We start from the raw sequence: 24,563 nt of genomic DNA on the forward strand, positions 1-24,563 counted from the left end.
CGGAGAAGTGCTCCTGCAGGAACTCCAGCAGGATCTCCAGCACTGCACCGACTGGGCAGTTAACTGGGTCAAACTGGTTCTCTCCACACCAGGAAGTGAAAAGTCTCCACTTCAAGGCATACAGTTTCCTTGTGGATGGAGCTCTGGAGTGGAGAATGGTCTCAGCAACCTCAGTTGAGAGACCAGAACTTATGAGCTGGGCCCCCTCAGAGGCCAAGCCCACAGTTTCCACAGTTCTGGGTGGGGGTGAAAGATCGACTCACTCGCCTGAGAGAGTAGGTCCCTCCTGATCGGAATCTCCAGAGGAGAGCCGTTGAGGAGAGACACTAGGTTCACAAACCATACTCGGGCTGTCCAGAACGGGGCTACTAGCAGTAGACTGGCGAACCCTTTCCAGAACTCCTGGGAGCAGAACAATTGGGGGAAATGCATACAGATGTGATCTCGGCCACGTCTGCACCATAGCGTCCAACCGGATGCAGGGCTGGATGGCTGAGTGAGAACCATAGTAGACAATGTGTGGTCTCTTGGAATGCGAAAAGGTCGGCCTTTGCTCGACCAAATTTCTCTCAAAGGAGCTCGACCACCTTGGGGTCGGCTTGTGTGCACTTTTTTCACTCCTCCCCACACTGCAGCCGCCTACTCTCGCATACATTTCAGGCGAGGCAAGGCGCATCTCAAACAAGCCTATTATGTTGACCCAAAATCTACGCGCTGCCTCAGCAAGCACGAGATCCAAGCTAGTTAAGACTCAACAGGGGCAGAGCTAAAACTTCCTTTATAGTGTGTGTGTTTTTCTACACATAGGGAACAATAGGCTTGTTTGAGATGCACCTTGCCTTGCCTGAAATGTAGGTGAGAGTAGGCGGCTGCAGTGAGGGGAGGAGTGAAAAAAGTGCAGGCAAGCCGGACAGTTTTCTCTTCTCGCAGTGGATCTGACACCTGTGAGATCAAAGGTGGATATCGCGGGATTCACGGGATTCACGCTCGTGCACGGTGTTGCTAATAAACTGGATGTAATTTAAGTTCTGTTGCTTTTATATGAAAATAAATACAATGAACAAGACACCCAAAGTACTTTAATTCGATTCCAAGTACGTGTTTATCAATCATTTTTGCTTTAATACAGACATGTGTTTTTATATTTATTTTTTAAAATAAAAATTACATCACATAACCCATATCACACTGTCAGATAATTTATTTACATATAACGTACTGTATGTATACACATAAAACATGATATCAAAGTTTTAAAATCAAACATTTTAAAAGAGAACAATACATCACGGTTGTTTAAACCAATGAGCATTAAGCTGTGTCGTCAGCAAGTCGTTTCCCATGGTGCTTTTGATCAGCACAGTCGATGGAGAGCAACTGCACGCTACTGCAGAATCCGACGCGTGCGCCTTGCGGTCGTGAGAGTTTTTTGACATACGTCAGCATGACATCAGAGCAAGGCGGACCGCACTCGGACGCATTTCTAACCGGCATGCATCTCACGGTGATCACCGGTGATCGGTTCTGCGCAGATTTTGCTCATCTCAAACAAGCCTTTTATTATGAATGAAACTGTCAGCCCACACTGACGTGCATGCACCGCAGCCAAACATACATTTTAACCACGTCTATACCCGCCCGTAATGTTGTGAGGGCAGGGAGGGACACAATTCAAAAGGCTGTTTGCTTCACATGAAGTGGCGAGTCTGTTTCGATAACTACAACATTCAGCTCCTCCGAACTGGATAATTGCAGTATCGTTACCTCATTCGGGGTGGAAGTAACCGCAAAGCGTGCTCCCCGAGATGAGACACTGGACCTGGCAGGTGAAGGCAGAGAAAGGGCGAAGCCCATCTCTAACCCCTCTGCCAGATCCATTTGTGAACCCCGCAACTTGAGCCCTCCTCAAAGAGCGATCGGCGGGAGCACTGTGTTCTCACAACAATGCTTATATTCACCCCCCTCGAGGGCTGATTGAGCATGCTGCGCTCCCAAACGAACAACACACAATACATGTGTATCCCCACCCATGATGTAGATTGGGTAGGGATGAACACACTATTGAAATGTTGTTCGCTCGCCATTATACTTTTTTTTTTATATATATATATATATTTATTGGTGAAAACTCCTGCCTAGCAAATTCAGACAAAAAACACCAGGACATAGATTCACATAGAGCGCTGTAGAGTGCATAGAGCACAAGACACAGAAGATGACACTGTTTGGTTCAGGTGTGCTTCCTGATCGCTGACGTCACATGACGTTCCGTCATGCCATTGGACTGGTTTTATACATGCTTCATGACGCAATCACGCAGAGGAGTTCCCACAGAGCGTTTTGACGCAGCTTGAGTTCCCTTGAAAGGGAACATCGATATTGTTTATTTTCTTTTGACAATACACAATATCATTCAATATTACACAACACCTATTATTAAATACTACTACACATTTGCTGGTGGTAATGCCGTGAATGAGTCTTACCTGTCATGACATTCCCCACTCAGCCTTCTCTTAAAAAATAAAAATTTTATCATAGTGAAATCTACATATAGTTTTCAATGAAAGTATTGTTTAGTTTAAAACATATTGAAGATTAGCGAACAGGCTGTCGATTCATTAAATGATTAGCTATTTCCTCACAAAACTGTTTATTCAGTGTGGTGATATACATTTTTAAAAAATGGCCTTTTGTCTCCTTCCCTGCATACAGCCAAAGCAGGAGCATTAGCTTTAGCCGTTGCGATTTTTTGGCTAACGGTTGGAGGCTTGCCTTTTAGTGACTTTGCTTTACCCTTTTTTAGGTACACTTTTGTACCTAGAGTGCATAATAGTACCTCAAAGCCAAAGGTACATATTGGTACCAAAAGTGTATATTAGTCCCTAAATGGAACATACCACAAGTAACATTAATAATCAAGTAATTATACAAATTGATTTAATAATCAACACTCAAATAAAACGTTATTTATAAGTTGTACAATCATTTAAATTGCACATAATACTATTAATAATAGAATTATGTTTCTCCTCCCATTTTTTATTGCAATATTATCATTAATAGGTGGCATGTGTGCTACAAACAATGTTTAGTGAGTTGACGCATCATTGGAAAACAGTATAGATTAAAAGAATTATCTTGAGATTTAAGAATCCATATCAGTATTGATTTAAATCGAGAAATCTATATTTTCCACACAGCTAACATTTACCTGTTGTGGTCTATCCATGTTGTGGCGCGAAATAGACACTGATACAGACAAAACGACCTCCACTGTATGGGGATTCTTGTGTTGATTAAGGCAATCTTGCTGTTAGGGGAATGTGTCTCTCTAAACATCATTGCTGAATGAGGTTTTTTGTTATAGTGGTGAAAAGATTTTTATGCCAAGCCCTGGTTGTGGCAATAATTTCAGTGGGAGTCAGAGGACAATTAAGGAGAGAGGGTGTGAGCATTTGGCCTGCCTTCTGCTTAATATTTCAGAATCTCTCTGGAGACATCAGAGCTCAATCAAATATTAACAATCACACAGCACTTTGAAGGCATCTTAGAAAGCTTTAGAGCTGTGTGATAGAGGAAAGTCAGATTTTAAAATAATCATTGCCTGCAAAAAGCAGTTCAGGAAGGCGAGGGATCAGGGTCACAACAGCAGCTTTCAGGACTAAACAGACAGATGTGAACTAGCAGACTGGCTTATCAGACATTATAAGCACTAATGTGGAGTACTTCCCCGGTTCAGCACATGTATGTATACAGTATAACACATGGGTGGAAAAACACCAGGAGATGTTATACACAGCAACATCTGCAAGTCGTGCAAGATCGTAAATAAGGCAAGTATTTTGTTTGTTTTTTATAAGTGTGCTTATGACTGGAAGAGAGGCAGAGTTCATGTTAGAAAATACAAGTAATGTCTGACACTAGTAATCTCAGTATGTACTCAGATCTCTATTCACTCGAGATTAAATATTTAAATCAGCTCCATATCAGCATCTCAAACAATATTAATAAATTATTCCTTTCAGGTCATGAGAAGGGAATATATAGTGAGAGTTAAAGGTGTGATTTGTATGCGTGTGTGTGAATGTGAATGTGAGAGAAAAAGACTGAGGGATATAGATGGTTCATATGGTTCTCTTGGTGAAAAGCAGTCTCTGGTTATTGCTTGCTTGCTACTACTTGTAAGCCCGTCTAAATCGGCCCAATGGAGGTTTCTGATAGAACGGGTGAAGGTCTCTGCGTGTTACTGTCTTTACGCGAGGCAAAGTAATTTAATTCCATTTAAGCTTTTATCTGACTCCATCTGACTCTATTTTATCACAACCTCGAATTTAGGTTAGATTGCCAATTGGTTATTGGTAAATTATATAATAGTTTAGCAATACATTTGATTGTTCAAAACTCTTTACTTATATTTTACCCGTTCATAAGCTATGTCGCTCAGAGGTCCTCACGCCTTGTTTAATGTGGGTCTCACGATCGCAAACTCGCCAGCTTCGGTCACCAAACAGAGGTAATTGCTATATACCTGAGATTGGTCGCATTCACGCTTACACAATCAAAGATACGGTATAGCCCCCGTGATTGCATACACTTGAAATTAAACTAAAGTTTACTTCAGTAGAGGTATGGCCACTACTAAAGATAAATTAACCAAGTTTACTTGTCTTATAATAGCTTTGGATTGGCCATGCCGTGGTTTCCCACGTGCACTTATTTAAAGTAATTTTAAATTAAAACAGAGTTAAGACACACCCACATTTAGGTTGGTCAAGCAGCACTTTTGCTGCCCTAAACGGAAATTCACTTCTTGTCTTTGCAAAACACGTACACTTGATTTAGTGGCAAATATTAATCGTCACTAATCTGACGCAAAACTTGCGGTAACATACGAATCCGTTTAATCTACTTGGGAAAACAATTTCAGCCACAGTCGGACATTATAAAATACATGATGCGGAGTGTATGCAGGCACTAATTTGAGTTACAAATCACCACAAACCTTCTTCAGCATCTCCCTAAATACTCAGACCAAGGCAGAAACCTCTTTTCAAATGTAAACATGAGTTCACAGTGAGAATTTGCATGAATCACGGTCCCAGACTTACAGGGGACAGAGGTTGATTTACATTGGGGCACACCCACAGCAGTTAACAAGATATCTCCAAACTCTCCACACCTTATTACCTTTTTGGTTTACCTCTGTGGGAATGAGAACTTTGTACCAGTCGCACTGAGACATTTCAAATGATACCAAACATGTATAATACTGTATGATAATTGTTCATATTAAACCATATTTGTGGGTGAATTCAGGTAGGGATGGGTGAAGGGAATGATGTGTAAATTGGTAGGTGATCAACTCAAGTGTGATCATGTCTCGAATGGGGATGGTAATATTAGCAAGAGAGTTCACATGTTAATTTCCTTTGTTTTCTCAGAGACTAGCCCTCTCTTCCAGTTCTTCCAGTTTCTCCAGTCTTACATACTTGACACCAAAAAATAGTATTGTAAGGAGAAGAACTATTTTCTTAATGAAAACTTTTCCTCTCTCTTTTTTAGAACAGTTTTTCTTTTCCTTTTTAAATATTTTATATCCAAAACCCCAAACCTTCCACATCATGATTTAGACAGCTGCACTGGGACATGTATTGAAATCTTGCAATTAGGACAGAGTGATCTGAGTGACAAAATGATCTACACCTACCAGCATATGGCCAAGATTTACAGCAACATATTCCCCTATTTTCAAGGCATGCAGTAGGTTAGTATCAAAAGAAAAATCAGTTTCAATTCTCCTATACCTTACAGTGAAGTCTATTAATTTGTAAAATGTCAATGCTGCTACAAGTCATATTCCTTGCTGTGTTTTTATGCACTGAGCAAATGTGATTTTTTTTTAATCCTATATGGAGTTTAATAACCTGTATTCACTATTTGCTTTTATTTTATGGAAAAGAGCAACATGAAAATTATGCTAAACCTTTCCTTTTTCTTTTCTTTTTTCACAGAAGAAAAAAGGCAAATGGGTTTAGACTGATATGAGGGTAAGTAGATCAGTCATCATTTACTTAATAGGTAAGTAAATGATGACTGAAATGAAGAGTAATTTTGAAAAACATTTTTCAAATTTTTTTCAAATTCAAATTTTTTTCAAATTCAAATTTTTTTCAAATTTTTCAAATTTTTTTCAAATTTTTCAAATTTTGAAAAACATTTTACATTATATGTACAGCCATGTGAGATGAATCCAGTTATATCAGTAGCTTAAATAAAATATGTTTTATTTTACAAGAAGCAAGCACTGAAACCGCGACTGCCATATTGGCCTAAAATGATCAAGAACTTAGAACTTAGCTCTTTCAAATACATACATACACACACACACACACACACATATAAAGGGCTAAGTTCTAAGTTCTTGATATATTGTATATTATACATAAATACACTGTATGTGTGTGCTTGTGTATATATATATATATATATACCATGTATTAATTCATACAAACATTTCATTGCATTTTGAAGTAACCAAGTAAAATCCCCTGAAACTTCTATATAAAGCATGTCTTCACAGAATGACTTGCATCCTGGTGTATTAATTTATTTTTTTCATCAAAGTGTAAATTCACCCTGACCTGGTTTATTTAATCATTTTATCTTTTAGTTGCATTGCTTAATGATCAAAAATAAAGGAGAAAACCACTATTACGTACAGAATATAACAGCAAGTTCTCTTATAACAAAATGCTGCTGGTACATCTTTATATTTAACCATCCAAGTCATATAAGACAATACAGTAAGTGATTTCAATGAGTAGGTGAATTTACATTTATTAATTTAGTAAATGCTTTTATTCAATTGAATGAATTTAATTTATTTTCATGTATTTGGCAGATTTAAGGTATTACTTAGATAAGTTAACATTATTTGAGCTACAAGAATTTGTATTGAACACTTTTAGAGAAACCAAAATAAAAATAAAGATCTTTTTCTCTTTTGATATATTCTGCACATCACATTTGTATGTCTTTTATCATGAACAGAATGAAATCTCTTTTACTCTTTTTTTCTCTCATTCTTATTGTTCATGGTCATGTGTCGATTTAGAAGATTTAGAATGACTGACTGTGGAGTTTGATCTGATGAGGCAGGGGAACTAGCCATACCCTACGGTCATTTTACAAATTACACAGTTAGTTGAGTTTATAAATGCCCTCCACTCTTCTTCTTATTACTCTTCAGCACAACAACTGCTGGACTACTCAGTAAAAAAAAAAGAAATTAAATTTCCAATAACATTTCCAAGCCGTAATACATGTACAATAGAACAAGGATATTTCATTCCACACTACACATGAACACATTTTTGTCCTCAAAAGTATACTGTTTAGTAGCAGGCAAGCAATAACCTCAGGCAGTTGCATAAACATAGCCATTATGTAAAGACTATGACTTAAGTACTAGTATCACTTAGTCAAGGGGCAGTCAGTCTTACTTTTTGGTATCAAATTAGACCAATCTAAAAAAAAAATTGTAACTGACTTGATAAAGTTATGTACTGTATGAACCTTAAAGGTTCGGTCTTTAGGGAAAGTCTTAGCAGTTTATGCCTCCTTTTTACCAAGAGAACCATTTATGGACCATATCTCTCATTCCATGTCACTTTCTTTCTTTTTCTCTCTCATGTGCAAACACACACATACAGTAACACAAATCTCACCTTCAACTCTCACTATAGGTTTCCCTTCTCATGACCTGAAAGGCATAATTTATTAATATTGTTTATGTAGCTGATATGGAGCTGATTTGAATATTTAATCTCAAGTGAATGGAGATCTGAGAACATATACTGACACGCTGTCAGACATTGCTTGTAGTTTCTGACATGAACTCCGCCTTTCTTCCAATCATGAGCACACTTATAAAAATACTTGCCTCATTTACCATCTTGCAGATATTGCTGTTTTTCCACCCATGTGTCATACTGTACTTGCATGTGCTGAACCAGGCAAATGAATACAATAATACAATACCATTGCCATTGTTATTTGACAACATGAAATACAATACCATTGTTTTCATTCCTCAAAGGATTTGATTATAATTTGTGTTATAGAAAAAGAGATGCCATCCCCATGAAAACAACGGCAAATCATAATGCCTCATGTTCATGTATGCTACTGTGAGATATGAAAGAAAGAGAAGCAATTAGATACTGCAAACTGAGCAAGATGTGCCTTCCTGAGGACATGCCCTCAACAACTGGTACTTTCATTTCAAGTTAATTATGACTCTGAAATGCTAATTAGAACAATGCAGCCAAAATAGGATAAGTCAAGAGCGGTACAGTGGACAAATTATATAACATTTTACAAGTGAATTATCTGAATAGTTGACGTTTGACAGACGTGTAGTATGTGTGGCCAAACAATAAGCAGTGAAATATAGCTGAGAGGCACCGCTGACCTACACAAAGGTGAGCTCTGTAATGAAGGTATATGTGTGAGTGTCTCAGATATCTGGTCTCTTGATGTGTGACTGCCAGGAGTCAAACGCAGTCAGCAGTCTCTCAAAAGAGAGAGGCCATATTTCACTAATAAGCATTTCATCACTAACCAAACTCCACTGTCCTGATCAATCAATTACAGAGGACGATCCCAAGTGGGACAGGGGCGGAAAGGACAGAAGAGGATTGTCTCTGTTTGCAATGTCTAGCCGCCATGTTTGAATGAATCCTGTGAAACAGACGGGTATGTGTGTTTGCACACGTGTGCTTATATCCTGTCTGACGAGAGCAGGAGCAGCTGGGAACCGATGATGGAATCGGCCTGTTGCCATGGAGACCACAGCATCACACAGAATTCCAAGGACAATGGAATGTCACAATCTGATGCTGATATTCCCAGACATACCACAAACATGAGCTCACACAACTAGTACCAAGAATGACCACCAAATTCACTATTCCAAGAGTTAATGTTTCATGTTGGCAAATATATAACTTATACACAGAACACTTACTATTTCAAATCCATTAACTTCTTTTCTTGGAAAAATAATTTGTTCCAGTGTTTAAGAATTCTGCCTCAACTGAGCTCTGAACATAATCCTTTAGTAACTTGTGCAAGTGGAGTTCAGTCATGGTAAACTGTCCCACCAAAATGAGTTTCAGACACATCAGCACACACATATATATATATAAATATATATATATATATCCCCAAACCCTGGGTTGAGCCATTTTTTAGGGTTATTTTTTCTGTGTTTGGATAGTTTTTGTGTTACCCAGCTCCTGGGTCAGACGTAACAACCCAGTGATTGGGTAGTTTTTGTGTAACCCGGATACTGGGTCAGACATAACAACCCAGGGGTCGAGTTATTTAGTGCGGGCTTTTTGCGACCTCTTCAGGAGAGAGCAGTGCAGCTCTGTCAAATTGGTGAAGGTTTGTGTACATTTTATTTTAGCTATAAATTCGTTATTGTGCTGTATATTGTTTAATTTTATGCAAAGCAACATCCAGCGGCGTGATGTGAGTCACCTACACGAGTGTCATGTGACTCGCGTCGGTCTTTTCACGTGATTTCTTTGTATAAAAGTTTATGATTTTATTCAAAAAGATACAGAATATATATTTAGGATGTTAAAATATGTCCTCAGAGCTGTTCACTGTTTGTTTATGGACAGGTTATGGGGCCATTCACCGCATATTTTGGCTACGGTCTTAAGTTAGAAGTCGTCATCCCGTCCCAGTTAGAGATGAGTCCCACCTTAGGACCCAAGCAATCCGATTGGTTCAAAGCACATTTTATGGGTAATCGCTTTAGTGCCTGGTTACAAATCAGACAAAATCACTTTATTATATAAGACGTTTGAACTACGTTATAACGACCATTCATGTCTAAACTTATATGTTTTTCATATACTAGTATATAACCGAAGCTATAGATTGTAAAAATAAACATTTCTCGTTCTTAGTGTTTTTTAAGTTAGCTTACATATACAATTAAATTACTATACAATAGCTGTCTGTCTTTCTGTAAAGCTGTACTGTGAAAAGTGCTATACAAATAAATATATTACTTGATGGCAGAAAACTGCTAGACTACCTGCTTAAAATGTTTTTACAAACTGCTTTTATCTTATCTTGTACATGGCAGCGGGATTTGGAATGCTACATAAAGTTACCACATAAAGCTAAAACAGCTCACGTTAGCTACAAGAAGTTATCGCAAGAACAGCTTTAGATCAGGCATACGACTGGGGTCCTAAGGTGGGACTCATCTCTACGGTGCTGGGACTCATCTCTTCACCACACAGGTGTGGTGATGGGTTTTTTTTTTAGCGCCTGATTACAATTCCTACAAAATCATGTTATGATAAATGCTGTTTGAACTATAATGACCATTAATGTCTGTATTAGTTAGCTTAGCATAGCATACAGATACCCGAATTAGCCTGATAGCTTTATACACGCATCTTCACTTGTTCTACATTTACAATCATCTTTAAGGTAATTACATGTTAAATAAAGTGTTAAATGTCCAAATATATTTCAATTATAAAAAGAATGTAATGATGTTCAATTATTCACTTAATAGGCTATTGTTATTATTATTATTATTAATAATAATTAAACTAATTAACAGTTTATCAAGTGAAAGAAATGTTCAATTTGTTTTTTTATGCACTAGGCTATATAGTAACCTATATATATTTTTAAATTAATATCGTTCGTATATACTTAGTATAGGCTAATCAATAAGTGATAGTTGAAAGAGACCCGATTTCGGGGGAGGACCCGATTTGTTGTGACACCGGCACGAGAACAGAGACTGGTCAATTACACTTGAATTTCTTCTAAATGTTTTTATTTTTACTTTTAATATTTGTTAAATGAGCTTAAATGTAGGCAATATGTATTAAAAACCGATATATAATATGCTATACTGTAAAATATGATCGAAAATAAAGGAATTATCATGCAAACCAGTGGATGTGTGCAGTATTTAAAAAAAGTTTAGAGGATTTAAGTTAATCGGTAAACAATATTTATGTATGAAGTAAATAAAGAAGAAAGTATTATATAAAAAAATTAATCAACCCATTATGCTGGGTTAAATAACCCAGTTTGCTGGGTAACCCAACATGTGTCATGTCCTATTTTTACCCAGCCCTTGGGTTGAAAACAACCCAAAGTGGGTTGTTTTTAACCCAGTGTTTTTCTGAGTGAGAGCAGCTGCAAAGTACTAGGCATATTATAGCTTCTGCAATCTTTCAGCAACTGTTGTTGACTCTGAACATCTGTGAATAGCTCAGCCCAGGAGGAAACTCCTTAATAAAAACATGCCTATCACTTTCATTCCACCTGGGATATTTTCATTCTCTAGCTTTTCAAGGACAACATGTATATATATTTATACACACAAAACCACTGCTCTTCTTGGCAACTTAGCATCTCAGCCAATGATTTTGCTATGATATTAAGATGACTCATTATAACGATCCCAAACTTTGCTTTTAATTATTCACTTAATACAATGATGCAATACAACTCAATAAATGACATTAATGGCACATTCTAATCAATTAACTTAAAGCAATGAATCTCCATTCATGCTTTTGGGCTGCCTTAGACAAGTAGTGGAAACAAATGCATCAAGAAGACTGTATAGCCTATTGAAACAGTCTGGGAATCTGTCTAGAAACATAGCTGAATTGCACGGTAATGTGGCTTGTAGTAGCCTATGTTTGGCCAAACAAGAAGAACAGGAACAGCTAGTGAATCACCATTACAGTGTTGCACGTATATGCTACAACAATCTTTCAGCAGCTGTTATCGTGGATAGTTCGCCCCGTGAGGCAATTTCATGTATGAAACCTTTCCACTAGTGCCTCTTCCCACTGAATGTGACTCAGGTCTCTCGGGCTGGCGGCAGGCACTACGTGACAGGTGACCCGATACAGACGGGTCACCGAAACCAGCGCTGATTCATTCATCAAGGAAATGTCCTAACACGTTAATTAGCCATTACGCATTGCAGCCCTTGTGCAGTGTCCAGATTCGTACAGATGCTCGCGGATTTTCCCGCTTGAATGCGCAGTATCAGCAGCGCGAGCATTAAAGCACGTGTGTCGGTGATGGGGATAACCCGCTTGTGATGATGAAAACATGTTAATACTGACCTGAACCGTGCAAGTGTATTCCGAGTCGTCCAGCAGTCGCACTGTACAGTTGAATTCCCTGTCAAGAGTCCGATCGCTGCCACTCATCAGTCGGCTCAACATATTGGCCAGTCAGTACAGACGCACGAGCGTTTAGGACGAGCGCAACATGTCACTCACTGCAGACATGCCAGACAGACCCTTCTCGGTGATCAGAAGCCCCTTTGAGTCATTGCTCCCCATCATTATCCTTCGGACTGGTCGGTGTGGTCTCCTCTGCCGTTGGTGGTTCTATGCCAACGTTGGAGGTAGTCCAATGCACTGAATAGGCTCAGGCACAACAGCCCATCCATATTCATGCATTATTTCAAGGGAGGGCTGAGGCGAAATGTATTCATAAACTGAAAGCCAGTAAGAGTCAATGTTCATAACTGTGTAGATGAAAATAGATTTGTCATATGGACTCTGGAGGATCATTTACACTTAGACTATTAAAAATCAGTGAAAGAACACTATAATAACTAAAGTTTCTGTCCAACAAAATGTATTTTACATGATTGTTTACAACTATTATATCAAGAGTTAAGATGGTCTTGCTTGTGCCAAATATTTATTTACATCAAGAAGTTTTTTTTTTATTTCCTCTGAGATGTTTCAAAATCTTCTTGCTATGTCCGTGATTATATGCCATTAAGACGATTCATAAAATCAATCCCAAACTTTGCTTTTAATTGTTCAATTTACATAAGGCAGGAATATAAACAACTTGATTTAAGGTAATAATGACATAATAAATCAATGCAATCACAAATCAATTCAACTTCCAGGGCTGAGGTAAATGCAAAAAAAAAAAAGAGATAGGCTATGTTTGTAACAGATATTTGAGGAATATAGGTCTATAAAATAACTTTTGAATTGCACAATAAGTTGATGTTTCAGTTAGAGGCATCATATGTGACAGACATGATGTAAGCCCTTAAACCAGCAATTGTGTGCATGCAGTTTGCACTTGACAGAATTTATAATTAAGGGGTCATGAACTGAATTTGTAATAATTTTTTGTTTCCTGGTGTGCACTTATAGTGCAAGTATGATTTTTACATCAAAAAGGGTCAATTTATAAATAAAAGGCCATTTACCCTGATTATAGCCCTCTGATTTGAACACTCTGTCGGATGTGTCTGCTATGAGACTCCGGTGTAACGCTCACTGCTGTGACTGGCTAGCATCTTTGCACATGAAACAAGTATTGCATGTGGAACTCTTCTGAAAACTTTTACTAGATATTTACTATTACTGCTGTCAAGGTTACATAATCATGAAAAGTATTGATTATAGCATTAGATTTAGATCTACTCCTACCACATGAATTGTTGCAGCGATGAGCATTGTAGCCGATGACAGACACAAAAGCAGTGATCTCGTCATTGTAACTCGATTTCTGCACTCTCACAAATGCTTTTATCATAACAGTCCAAACACAATGTTATTAAGAGATTCATTGCGCCGTGTAGACAGCGTAATTGATAAACGGAAGTTTTGGTGAGAATCCAGAACTCTTAATGCTGACACATTAACAGCAATAAACGATTTTGAGACAAAGAATGTCGGACTGTACTTGAATCATATTAGAAATCACTGATCACAGAACACGGCTACTTACATGTTATGGCATTACTGTCGGGTGACTCGTGTCCATATCTTACAGTAAAAGGCTGTTTGCAAAGCCTGCGCCGTAATTGCGACTGATTTACCAAAGAATCCACAGTGAAATGTACCAAACAAATAAAAGACATTCACATAGCCTAGTTGAAAATAAATAACGACTTTCCTAGAATTAGGATCCTTTGCAGGTAATGTTGTTTTCAGTCCAGTGATCCTGTATCTCTATTCTCGTCTCAGTAATGCGCCAGCGGGCGGGGCCAAAGATACGATGATGTAGAAGTAAGCGTTGATCTGACTCTCGTCGCATTATTACGTCATAATGTGACGTAATCCGAAATGAGTCATTTTCGGAGGAGGGTTTCAATAAAAGCTGTTTTTGGACTAACAAGGAAGATTTGAGTTCTGAAACCTGCAGGATTTTTTTATAGTACAATGACCTCTTACATGTCAAAAGATCAAAGAAATGTTTATTTCTCAATTCATGACCCCTTTAAGAGATGAAGGGGAAAATTATATTTTTTATAGTTTGCCAGATATATCTATACATATAAATAAATCACCTGCATGAATTTTCCCTTTTGAATGTGGGATAAACAAAGAAGGGCTTTGCTAAATAGAAAAATAGAGGTTCAACTCAACAACATAATCATTCATTATCATATCATTATAGTTACCATACAAAAACTACCAAAACTATTGTTTTCTATAAAGGTATGTTAAGACATATGCATTTAAAGTTGACAAAGGCACACTTCAAGTGGATAAAGTACAATTGTAACAAAACAAACAACACTGGTACAAACCAAAAAACAGTAAGATGTGGCATTATAAAGGTGCAGCAGGTCGATTTCCATTACTGCAACAGTAAGCAATGCACATAGAGGCCGATTTGAATATACAACACAAGATAATGGACTCTTTTAGTACATGACTCTGTAATTAAGGCATTTTGTTTGACATCAATGTTATTTTTTATTGGTTGTAGGCAACAGTCAAGACTTTTTGTTTTAAGGGAATCAGACTAATAAATCAGCAGATTATCTTCAAGGAGAGAAGACGGCAAACTAGAGATCTAGGTCTATGTGCTGGTGGCAACACTGGCTTTCTTGTCATTGAAGAAACTCTTAAGCATAAGCACCTGGCCAATACAGACCACAAACAGGATGATGGCCTCCCCAATGGACCAAATGTGGACACGCTCATTCAGATCTTCAGCCCTGAGTCGGTCCTGAGCCTCTCGAAGACGATACCAGGTCTGAGAGTCTGAAACCACTTTCAGGATCTCATGGATAGACAAGCAGGCCGACTCCATCTGCATGATTTATTCAGAGGTTCATATCAAATGCATATATGCAGAGTGCATGCTGTGTGTGAGTGCATGGCATTTGTGTTTCTCACCTGTGTGAGAGCTGTTGCTCCGTTCATGTCAGGCAATAATCTGGCATCCTCTCCAGTTCGGAAGTCCAGGTATACAGTTTTGTGAGAGAAGGTCGAGAACTCGTTGCTGAAGCAGACCTTGTACACTCCCTTCATTGTTGTTGTATGGGAAAAGCTGTCATATTGCTTTTTTCGTTCCTGATACAGCATATTATTCACTGGATCTGTCACAAAACAGTCAACATCATAGTTTCCTCCAGCAATTACCTGTATGAAAAGGAGAGAATTAATACTGGAATTTGGGAATATGTAACACATCGTATCTTCAGTCGTTTAACCGTGTTGAATAATAACATCTGAAGCCGCAGAAATCACGGTAATATCTGTTTGTGCTCCAAAAAAAAAGAAGTAAATAATCAACAAACGTGGACTTGCAAAAGATAAATAATCAACCAACATTGCAAAACACAAAAAGAGTAAATTAACGTTACCTGAAAGTCTATATCAAACTTGACTCCTTGTTCTAGGTCTTCGTAAAAGCATTGTTTCTCGTTATCGGGCAATTCAAAAGTTAACTCGGTAGCATTTATAAAGGCTATGTACACAGCCAAAATTAAAAGACAAGGGTGTCTCATGATGGAAGAAAACTTAAATTATTATTCTTTACAAAGCACAGAAAGCCTCCTCCATTGAGTTAAAGCTGGTTTGCTGAACTCACTCTGCTACTTGACAGCTTGAAGCGACACACCACTGACGTGGCAGGACGACGGGACACTTCCGGGTTATTTGGCGTTTTATTTTTCAAAATAAATAAAGGTGCGATTATTTCATTCATTATTTAGATGGTTTCAGATTATTTTTATTTTCTTATTCTCAATTCTAAGTTCCTTACTGACCTGTTCTATATACAGTCACCAGTAGGTGGCAGTAAAGAAGGCAATAATATCATTCTTTTTTTTTCTTTTCTTTTTTTCTTTTTTTTCAAACGTCTGTCTGTCTTTTTTTTTTTTTTATTAACAAAAAACAACAACAACATACAAAACTCTCGTAGGGGAAAAGAATACACATGCATATATTTAATATCATTCTTATTACCTCATGGTTTTATCCTATTACTTGGACAAATCAAAGCTGTTTCCAGTACATAAACTATTTGGTGTACACTTTATAGTTAAAAGTTTTCATGTTCTGATAGCTCTATGAAGTGTAGACTCAGGAAGTGGGGTAGGAAATACATATAGGCTATAAAAATAAGCAATTTAACAAAACCTAGGCTATATCTTTGAACATAAATTAGCCTACTTTACAAAGTAGAAGACTTAAATATTTGTATTCATATTTTTTCCCCCACTTTTTCACTATGAGTTCTGAAATATTCTTTGTTTAATGCTGTATAGCAATCAACAACAAATTTATATGAAGCTTGCGAGTTTTATGATCCTTATTTCCAAATATTTGATTTTCTACACAGCCTTCAAAATGTTGACCTTTCTAATCATTGTTATTTTTTCATTGGCTAGGAAGAAAAAAAAAAAATAGGCTGGAGCCTTAAACCTTGGCATGATGTAGCACAAGGTTATGTACACAAATATGTGCTCCTCCATGTTTCAGGTCCTCGTCTGAATAGAAAGTATCAAATACACACCCAAAGACTATTCTAACAATTACAATGAACTTATAAAGAAAATGTAAGTGGCACTGACCAAATCCCTATGCCACAATGTTGTCTCGACAATTTTCTCAGTATTTACTAAAGCAGGAGTTTTCAAAAAAAAAAAAAAAAAAAATTCAAACAAAAAAAAGGGGGAAATATTTACTTTGATTAAGTTGACTATGTTTTGCACCAGTCTATCTTATAAGGTAGACTGTCAATTCAACCCTGTCAATTTACGTGTACTTTTTTCGCTTAAATCAGACTGTAAGCCAGCAGTAGTGAATCATTTCAAATGTATTATGACACTATTGATGATTGTTGTTCCTGTGTATGCCAAAGCCGCATTTTACAACCTTCACTCTTATTTTGAAATTCGAGGCTGGAGCACATGAGTCCACTGTGTTTACTCCGAAGTTCTGTGTGTAGTGCGTGTGTGTGTGTATGTGGGCGGTGACTGACCTCTCCGTCTCTATGTCTGTCTGTAGTCTAACACTTTCGATGCTGAAGGAGCTCAAGTAGTTGAAGGTGAATCTACCAGGTGTAATAATGCAGGAATACACAAAGGCAGCGAAGGAGTTTGTGGAAGAACATCCTACAGGTGTCACTGCTGTCCTGGTTACGGGTAGGCAAAAGTTAAACCATAGTTTGCATGTTTATTACTTGTTCGCTAAAATAATGGCTTCCCAGAACAATAAGGGTTCCTACGGCCACCAAAAACATGTCAATATGAGGCACTTTTAAAACTGCTAATTTACACTCGTGGAAAATTAATTTCATAAATAGAATCTAAAAAATATATATAGATATATAGATATATATATTAAAATGTGTAGCATTTTGCAGTTACTCAGCCAAGAAAGTGCTTTTAGTGCGTGCTATATATGTCAAATGATAAATAAATAAAAAGGGTAAAAGAAAAAAGTCATGGGATTTTATTGATTGAAAGATGTGGGAACACTGTTATATTTAATTTAGTGAGAAATAATGATACATCTAAGATATATCTTTTTTTATATTATCTTATTGATATCTTTATGAGCCTCTTGCATGTTTATCGGATAACCTTTGCCTGGGCTTATCAAAGATACCAACGTTTTGAGAGTAGGTTAGAGGTGAGGTCTCCATAAATGTAGTCACTGATTCTAAGCCCAATTTTAGGCTTTTCTGTGTTGATTTAAATGTCTCCCTTTCGTCTGAAAACTGCTAAAACTGCTGGTAATTAAAACAATTATGGTTTCATCATAAGAGTTACCTCCTGATTTCCTAAAGATGACTCTTTTTTTTTTAGTTACTTGTATGTTTATTCATTTATTGTATGTTTAATTTAGGTTGCTTTAGGCTATATTTTTTGTGAATTGTTTTTTTAGTAGACTATCTCTGTTTACTGTATCTTGCTTGAAAATGTAATTTATTGCCTTGCTCTACCTTGAGTTTCTTATCCTGTTTTCTTAAGTGTTTATTTGTGATATATGTATCCCCTGTGATTTTTGTTTACAAAAAAAAAACACCACTTTTGCTAAACAAAAAAAGAGAGTGAAAAGGTTAGAGGTGAGGTAATGATGTTGCTGTACCGGTAGGTGTGGGTCTCTTTGCCCTGCGGAGATGGCTGGGTGGTGGAGTCTGTCGCAGCAGAGCGCGCTTGGACGGCAAAACTGTTCTGATAACGGGAGCCAACACTGGTATCGGTAAAGAGACTGCGGTGGACATGGCCAAGAGAGGTCAGATCATTTTAATGGAGTTCCTAAGTTATTTTAAAGTATTAGTTAAACTGGCATCATGATAGGTCTATATAGCAAGTCTATTTTTTGATATTATATCAGCAAGGATGTTCAAAATTATAACAAAAATAATAGCCTTTTAAATCAAGTTTACAACGCTTGGTAGGGTTAATTTAAAAAGAAAGAAAGAAAGAAAGAAAGAAAGAAAGAAAGAAAGAAAAAGCCCAAAATATGTAAAAAACAGAAATAAGTGATTTCTGAGAAACACTGTTGAAATTGGATCAGACAGAGCTCCACAACACACTTGTAGCCAATCAGCAGTAAGGGTGTTCTCATTAGGGCAAGGTGTCTGTGTTGCATAGCCTGTTTGTGAATTTTGGAGGCGGAGCCATAAAGGTAGGTGTGCAATCCTTTTGTGGAAGGGCGTGTTTGTTTTGGTGATTTCAAATATCAACAGCATTTTTCAGAAATCGCTTACTGCACCTTTAATGACAACCTTAAAACACAGTAATGAGCAGGGCTTGACATTAACACCCTCCAATGCGGGTGGATTTCAGAAGTGGCGTGTAACGCAGTCACTATGGCGGGTTGAATTTTAATATAATATACATTTTTCAGTTGTAGTCTTTTAAAGGTACAATATGTAAGAATTTTGTATCAAAATATCCAAAAACCACTTGCACAGTGTTATATATTTATTTCAGTTGCGTACTTAAATTATCCTAAATGTTTCCAAGAATTTGTAAATTCAGAGAAATTCACAATTTTAAATAGTGCCCGTCCCTTGTCGCCTGTCAATGACGCAATATCTGCGTTACCCCTGGTTTCCGCTTGTACTGCCATAGTAACCATGGCGACAGATGTGGACAACTGCGCAATGTATGGTGGCACGCTGTTGTTGTTTCGTTCAAACATTATGGACCATGGCAAGCAGACTTTGGGACAAAAGGAGAAATAAGACAAGGATCAATATCAGCGTGGCGTTTTCGAGATGCCGAGAGCTCCGCATCCGCGACAGACTTCGACTTGACAGAGCTGTACGACTTGACAGAGACGCCGCTCTTGCTTGCACTTTATTAGACAGGTGAGCAAATGTACATAAAACGAATCAATGTTATATAGCTCAACATGATGAAATGTTAGAATATGATCAGTATGTTATTCTAATGTTGATCTAGCTTACTGCTAGTCTCATACAGACAAGAAACTAACACATAGAATAACATTATAACTTTCAACTCACTCAAATGCAGTTTAGTATGATAGTGTAACGTTAGACCAAGTGAAACAGCTCTGCGTTACCTCACACGTTTAATTCGTCAAATAAACTGACCAGTTTGATTAGTAATTCAGCACTTGCGGGTAGTTCGATAGAATGAAATGTCCTCATTCCTTTAGATCCACGGGACTCGTGTGTTACGCTGATATCTGATGTCTCTCATTGGCAATCGAGACCTGCTTCATACCAGTCATGTTAAAAAACATGAATGTATTCACTCATAAACATTATTTCCCCTTAAACATTATTAATGTTAGATCCATCGGCATGACGACAAGTTCCATGATTCCACGCTCATTTACTGTGTCATCAATCTACGCCTTTGTTATTGTAAGAGGTTGGCGACCCCTTGAGGCAAAAAAATTACATATTGTAGCTTTAAAAAGGCATCTGAAATAATAAACTAAGTGCAATGAAGTGTTGTCAAAAGTATAGATTTTTTGATACATATCACTAAAATTCTCTTCTGCAAGATACACAATACCAGCTGCGCGTTCTAGCTCTATAATCTCTCCGACAGCGAGTTGAAACACAAACCCTTTACTCACTCGTTTCATTTGCTCTGGATGAATATTGGTGTGTTATAGGGCTTGAATTTCGGAGGGATTGCACGTATTGAGTATAATTTTACTCATTCCCGCAGATTTTGTGCTCACAACCAAAGTGCGTGCACATAAAAGAGTATAATGTTTCCGTGCGTCAGGTCTTAAAGTGACAGCAGCCTAATATACCGGCTGCCAAATTATGAGATAATATTAAAAATATCTATATGGCAGTTTTTCCCTATGGTATCAATGTCAAAATTGTGGCCAGTGAAAATGCTGAGTGGCTAGTTACTCTGGAAAACCACTAACCCCAGTGGCTGGTGAGCAAAAAAGTTAATGTTAAGCCCTGGTAATGAGGGTCTAAAGGGTCCACTCTGTTTTGTGTTTTTAGTGACTTGGCAAAATGACCTTGATTTAGAGGACAAACGTTTAAACAAATATTATAGTTTAAAACAAAATAGCTTATTTTTACTGAAAAGTACTAAAGTCACTATTTTTTTACAATCTCTGGACAGTTATACCACCTTGACTTTTAAGCTCCACAAAAATTAAATTGATTGTATGTTTTTCATAGTAGAGGTGTATTCAATTCAATTTGTTGGTCTGAATTGAATGTTTAATGTATTTTTGAATAACTTTTTGAATCCAGACACAAAATGAGCATCACATCAATGACCCTCATAACAGTGCCGATGGAACTCTGTACCTGAATTTCACAAACAGGCCGGTTAGATGATTGTTGGAGGCTCTATCTTATTCATTTGATTGATTTTTATACTGATTGATATTCAGTACCCTCAATGGTATATCTGATGGGTTTGAAAAGGATGATAAATTCACAGTGGGGAGATAAAACTGGTTTAATTAAGCAATCCATCACTTATGAAACCACACTAACATGGCCCAGTTTGTTATTCTGAGGCTAATGAAACCCCTTCAAAGTTGGAAACTGCTGTGGTCAGCAAGAGCTTTTTTTATAAGAGCTTTGTAGTACTGTTGTATTTGTTGAAGGCTTGATGGTTGCAGAAAATATTGCATTGTCACAACAATTACTGTTTATAAACCTCCATTGTTCAGGTGCAAGGGTGATTCTGGCTTGCAGAGACATGGGCAGAGCCAACAAAGCAGCGGATGAGATCAGGAAGAGGAGCGGAAATGGCAACGTGGTTGTGAAGATGTTGGATCTGGCCTCCTTGCAGTCTGTCCGAGCTCTGGCCAAAGATGTACAGCAGAATGAGGAGAGATTGGATATTCTCGTTAATAACGCTGGTAAGGAATGTCAGACAGATTATAATGCAGAAGCACATGGTTGATATAGAATCAAAGTGTTTTATTTTTTGGCAAAAGATTACAAGGTTTGCTCTGTCAGCAAATGAAACCTATGTATTGTATGTATTTACTTATTCATTCATTTAAATTTAATTTGAATTATTTTTTTTATTTTTTCTGCCAACAGGGATAATGATGTGCCCACAGTGGCAGACAGAAGATGGCTTTGAGATGCAGTTTGGGGTGAACCACCTGGGCCATTTCCTGCTTACCAACCTACTTCTGGACTTGTTGAAGAAATCAACACCCAGCCGTGTTGTCAATGTTTCCAGCTTGGCCCATGAGAAAGGTGTGGAATCCCATCTATGTCTTTATGTGCTTCGCTGAATTATGCCTAAAAAAAGCTTGAACATTTTTATCATTATCATTTTATCATTTTTTATCATAATTATTTAAATTATTGTAAGCAGTAATTGAACTCCTCATCCAAATCCCTGACAAGATGCTCAGTTTTGACAAAATGTAAGGTAATTGTATTGTACCATTGTAGGGCAGTGTGCAATGATGGTATTATTTTCCAACGTATTTTATTTTAATGTATTACAATGTAAATATATTTAAAGAGTTTATTTGACACATTAGATTCTTTGATTCCCAAGCATGTAATTCATTAAATTTTAGATTATTTTCTGTTGGATAGGCAAGATTTATTTTGATGATATAAACCTGGAGAAAGACTATGATCCATACATAAGCTATCGACAGAGCAAGCTGGCCAATGTTCTGTTTACCCGTGAACTAGCTGTCAGGCTGCAAGGTAAGCTATAAAGAAAACGTTCTCATTCTTATTGAATTGAAACATCACAGTGTCACACTCTCAATCATGCTGCTTTCAAACACTTTCCCTGTATGTCATTCAGGCACAGGAGTGACAACTTACTCTCTGCATCCTGGGGTGATCCGTACTGAACTCGGCCGACACTTTTTACCCGCCCTGCCTCTGTGGAAGAGGCTTATATTCTTGCCCTTTTTTTTCTTTGTCAAAACACCTTGGCAGGGTTCGCAGACCACCATCTTTTGCGCAGTGGATGAGAGTCTGCAGAATACCAGTGGCCTTTACTACAGGTCAGTGGCTTTTTCTGTCACATGTGTTAAAGGCAGGGTAGGTAGGTTTTTTCTAAAAAAAACTTTTCCCCAAATTTGTTTAAACTGTCTTTATATACCAATACATAATTAAAATGTAAGTACTCTGAAAAGGAGAGTATAAAAATCGAGTGTCTGTAGTCCTCTCAGGGCTGCAATAAACACAGCTACTTATTTCCATTCGGAACGAATAAAATGATTGGCTGGGCGACTGTCACTCTCCCTCGCTACCATGGCTACCACCCCTGCTGCTACAGGAGCTGCCCACATGCGCGCACCCGTTTGACTCGAGGAGGCGAAGAGGCACGGAAGCTGCATATACAGTCAGCGAAGGCAAACAAGGCAAAAAAAGGAAGACAGTATTCGAAAAGGCTATGACCAAAAAGTCTTTGGATAAAGCAAGAAGTCAGACAAGCGTAAATATCGGCCAACAGTGCTTTCATCGTCGAAGCTCTTACATGCAAAACACCGTATATGTTAACTTATGAATCTTACACGAAATTCACCTTCATCACAGTGTAACTGATGGTAATGGGAAAACGTGTATCAATGCAACCTGTTTTTAGCTTCGCCTTATGTTACTAGCTCGTTACCGAATCAAACTCAATATATTTTAAACTTTACCAGTACCGATATGCTAGCTTGATAGTGAGTACTAACAGCCATGTTAGTTGTTTATATTCATAATGATAAAGTTAGGTATTTTATTACATGTGATTCTGATATGATGTCACTGCATGCATTGCGCTCCTCTCCGCTCGGCGCTGGCAAACGCGTCCTCCAAGCTGAGCGGTCGGCATCGCGCGTTCATGTGTTTTGGGGGCGTGGCTTTGGAAGGAGCCCAGAAGGGAGGGGGTGGGAGTGAATGGAATAAGTAGCTGTGTTTATTGCAGCCCTGAGAGGACTACAGACACTCGATTTTTATACTCAATTTTTCAGAGTACTTACATTTTAATTATGTATTGGTATATAAAGACAGTTTAAACATTCAACAATTTGGGGAAAAGTTTTTTAGGAAAACCCTGCCTTTAACTGCAATTTAGTATGATTATGCTCATCAAGGCATGCATGGAGGTGTAAACAACTTTTCTAAAGTTAGCGTTACAACGCAAAACATGGTTGCATGTGTGTCACCTCTCCCAAGATATCATAGACAGGCAATTATAGGAAGAAGTTGACAAACTTGATACAACGAACAAGCTTCGAAGTTTTACAATGGATGTCTTCATCATTTTAATAAGGTCAAAATAGAAAAAACAACAAACTTTTTTCCATACATTTTTAAAGCTTTTATTCACACTATTGTCTGAGCATTGTCGTTAAATAATGATAATTTCATGCTTTTGGTCATTGCTTTCTTTTGGTCATTTTGCAGTGATTGTGCACCCAAAGAGGCGGCTCCTCAGGGTAGGGATGATGCTGCAGCCCGCAGACTGTGGGATCTCAGTGCTTCCATGGTGGGCCTGGCTTGAGACAACACCTTGCCCAATGAAAATCACTCTCTTCATTTAAAAAAACAGTGTGTCGCCTTTTCCTGCATAAATTTTACATTCCAAATTTTCAGTCTATTTAATCTGCTTACTTTATATATAGAACGGAGAGCCTGTTTGAGTAAGAATGTAGGAAAGTTGTCAGGTTGGTGATGCCTATGCAATAAGATAAACTGCAGTATGAAGTGTAAATTTAAGCATGAAATAATTTGTGAGATCTTTATTAGCCATATTGCATAGCTATACAAAT

The 24,563-nt window shown here is 37.6% G+C and overlaps 3 protein-coding genes across 3 annotated transcripts in view; 1 reads left to right on the forward strand and 2 right to left on the reverse strand.

Moving 5' to 3' along the window:
* The window catches only part of frmd5b (FERM domain containing 5b), a 34,437-nt gene extending 22,040 nt beyond the window's left edge, over positions 1–12,397 (reverse strand). Inside the window, exon 1 of the mRNA XM_084403894.1 lies at positions 12,195–12,397. Coding sequence (XP_084260020.1) covers positions 12,195–12,296 — 102 coding nt within the window. The 5' untranslated portion in view covers positions 12,297–12,397. The remainder of the gene's footprint in view (positions 1–12,194) is intronic.
* Positions 12,398–12,881: 484 nt separating this feature from the next.
* On the reverse strand, positions 12,882–16,118 carry tmed3 (transmembrane p24 trafficking protein 3). The gene is made up of 3 exons (XM_084404872.1): positions 15,707–16,118; positions 15,237–15,482; positions 12,882–15,150 (listed from the first exon to the last, which is right to left on the reverse strand). Exons 1-3 carry the CDS (start codon positions 15,848–15,850, stop codon positions 14,917–14,919), a joined length of 624 nt encoding a protein of 207 aa, XP_084260998.1. The 5' UTR covers positions 15,851–16,118; the 3' UTR covers positions 12,882–14,916.
* Positions 16,119–17,232: 1,114 nt separating this feature from the next.
* Positions 17,233–24,563, forward strand: LOC311287803 (retinol dehydrogenase 11). Its single transcript, XM_084404871.1, has 7 exons — positions 17,233–17,491; positions 18,447–18,587; positions 21,489–21,680; positions 21,868–22,029; positions 22,381–22,497; positions 22,601–22,805; positions 24,199–24,563. The coding sequence occupies exons 1-7, from the start codon at positions 17,416–17,418 to the stop codon at positions 24,293–24,295; spliced, it is 990 nt and encodes a 329-aa protein (XP_084260997.1). The 5' UTR covers positions 17,233–17,415; the 3' UTR covers positions 24,296–24,563.

This window comes from Rutilus rutilus (assembly GCF_951802725.1).
Source record: "Rutilus rutilus genome assembly, chromosome: 3".
Taxonomy (NCBI): domain Eukaryota; kingdom Metazoa; phylum Chordata; class Actinopteri; order Cypriniformes; family Leuciscidae; genus Rutilus; species Rutilus rutilus.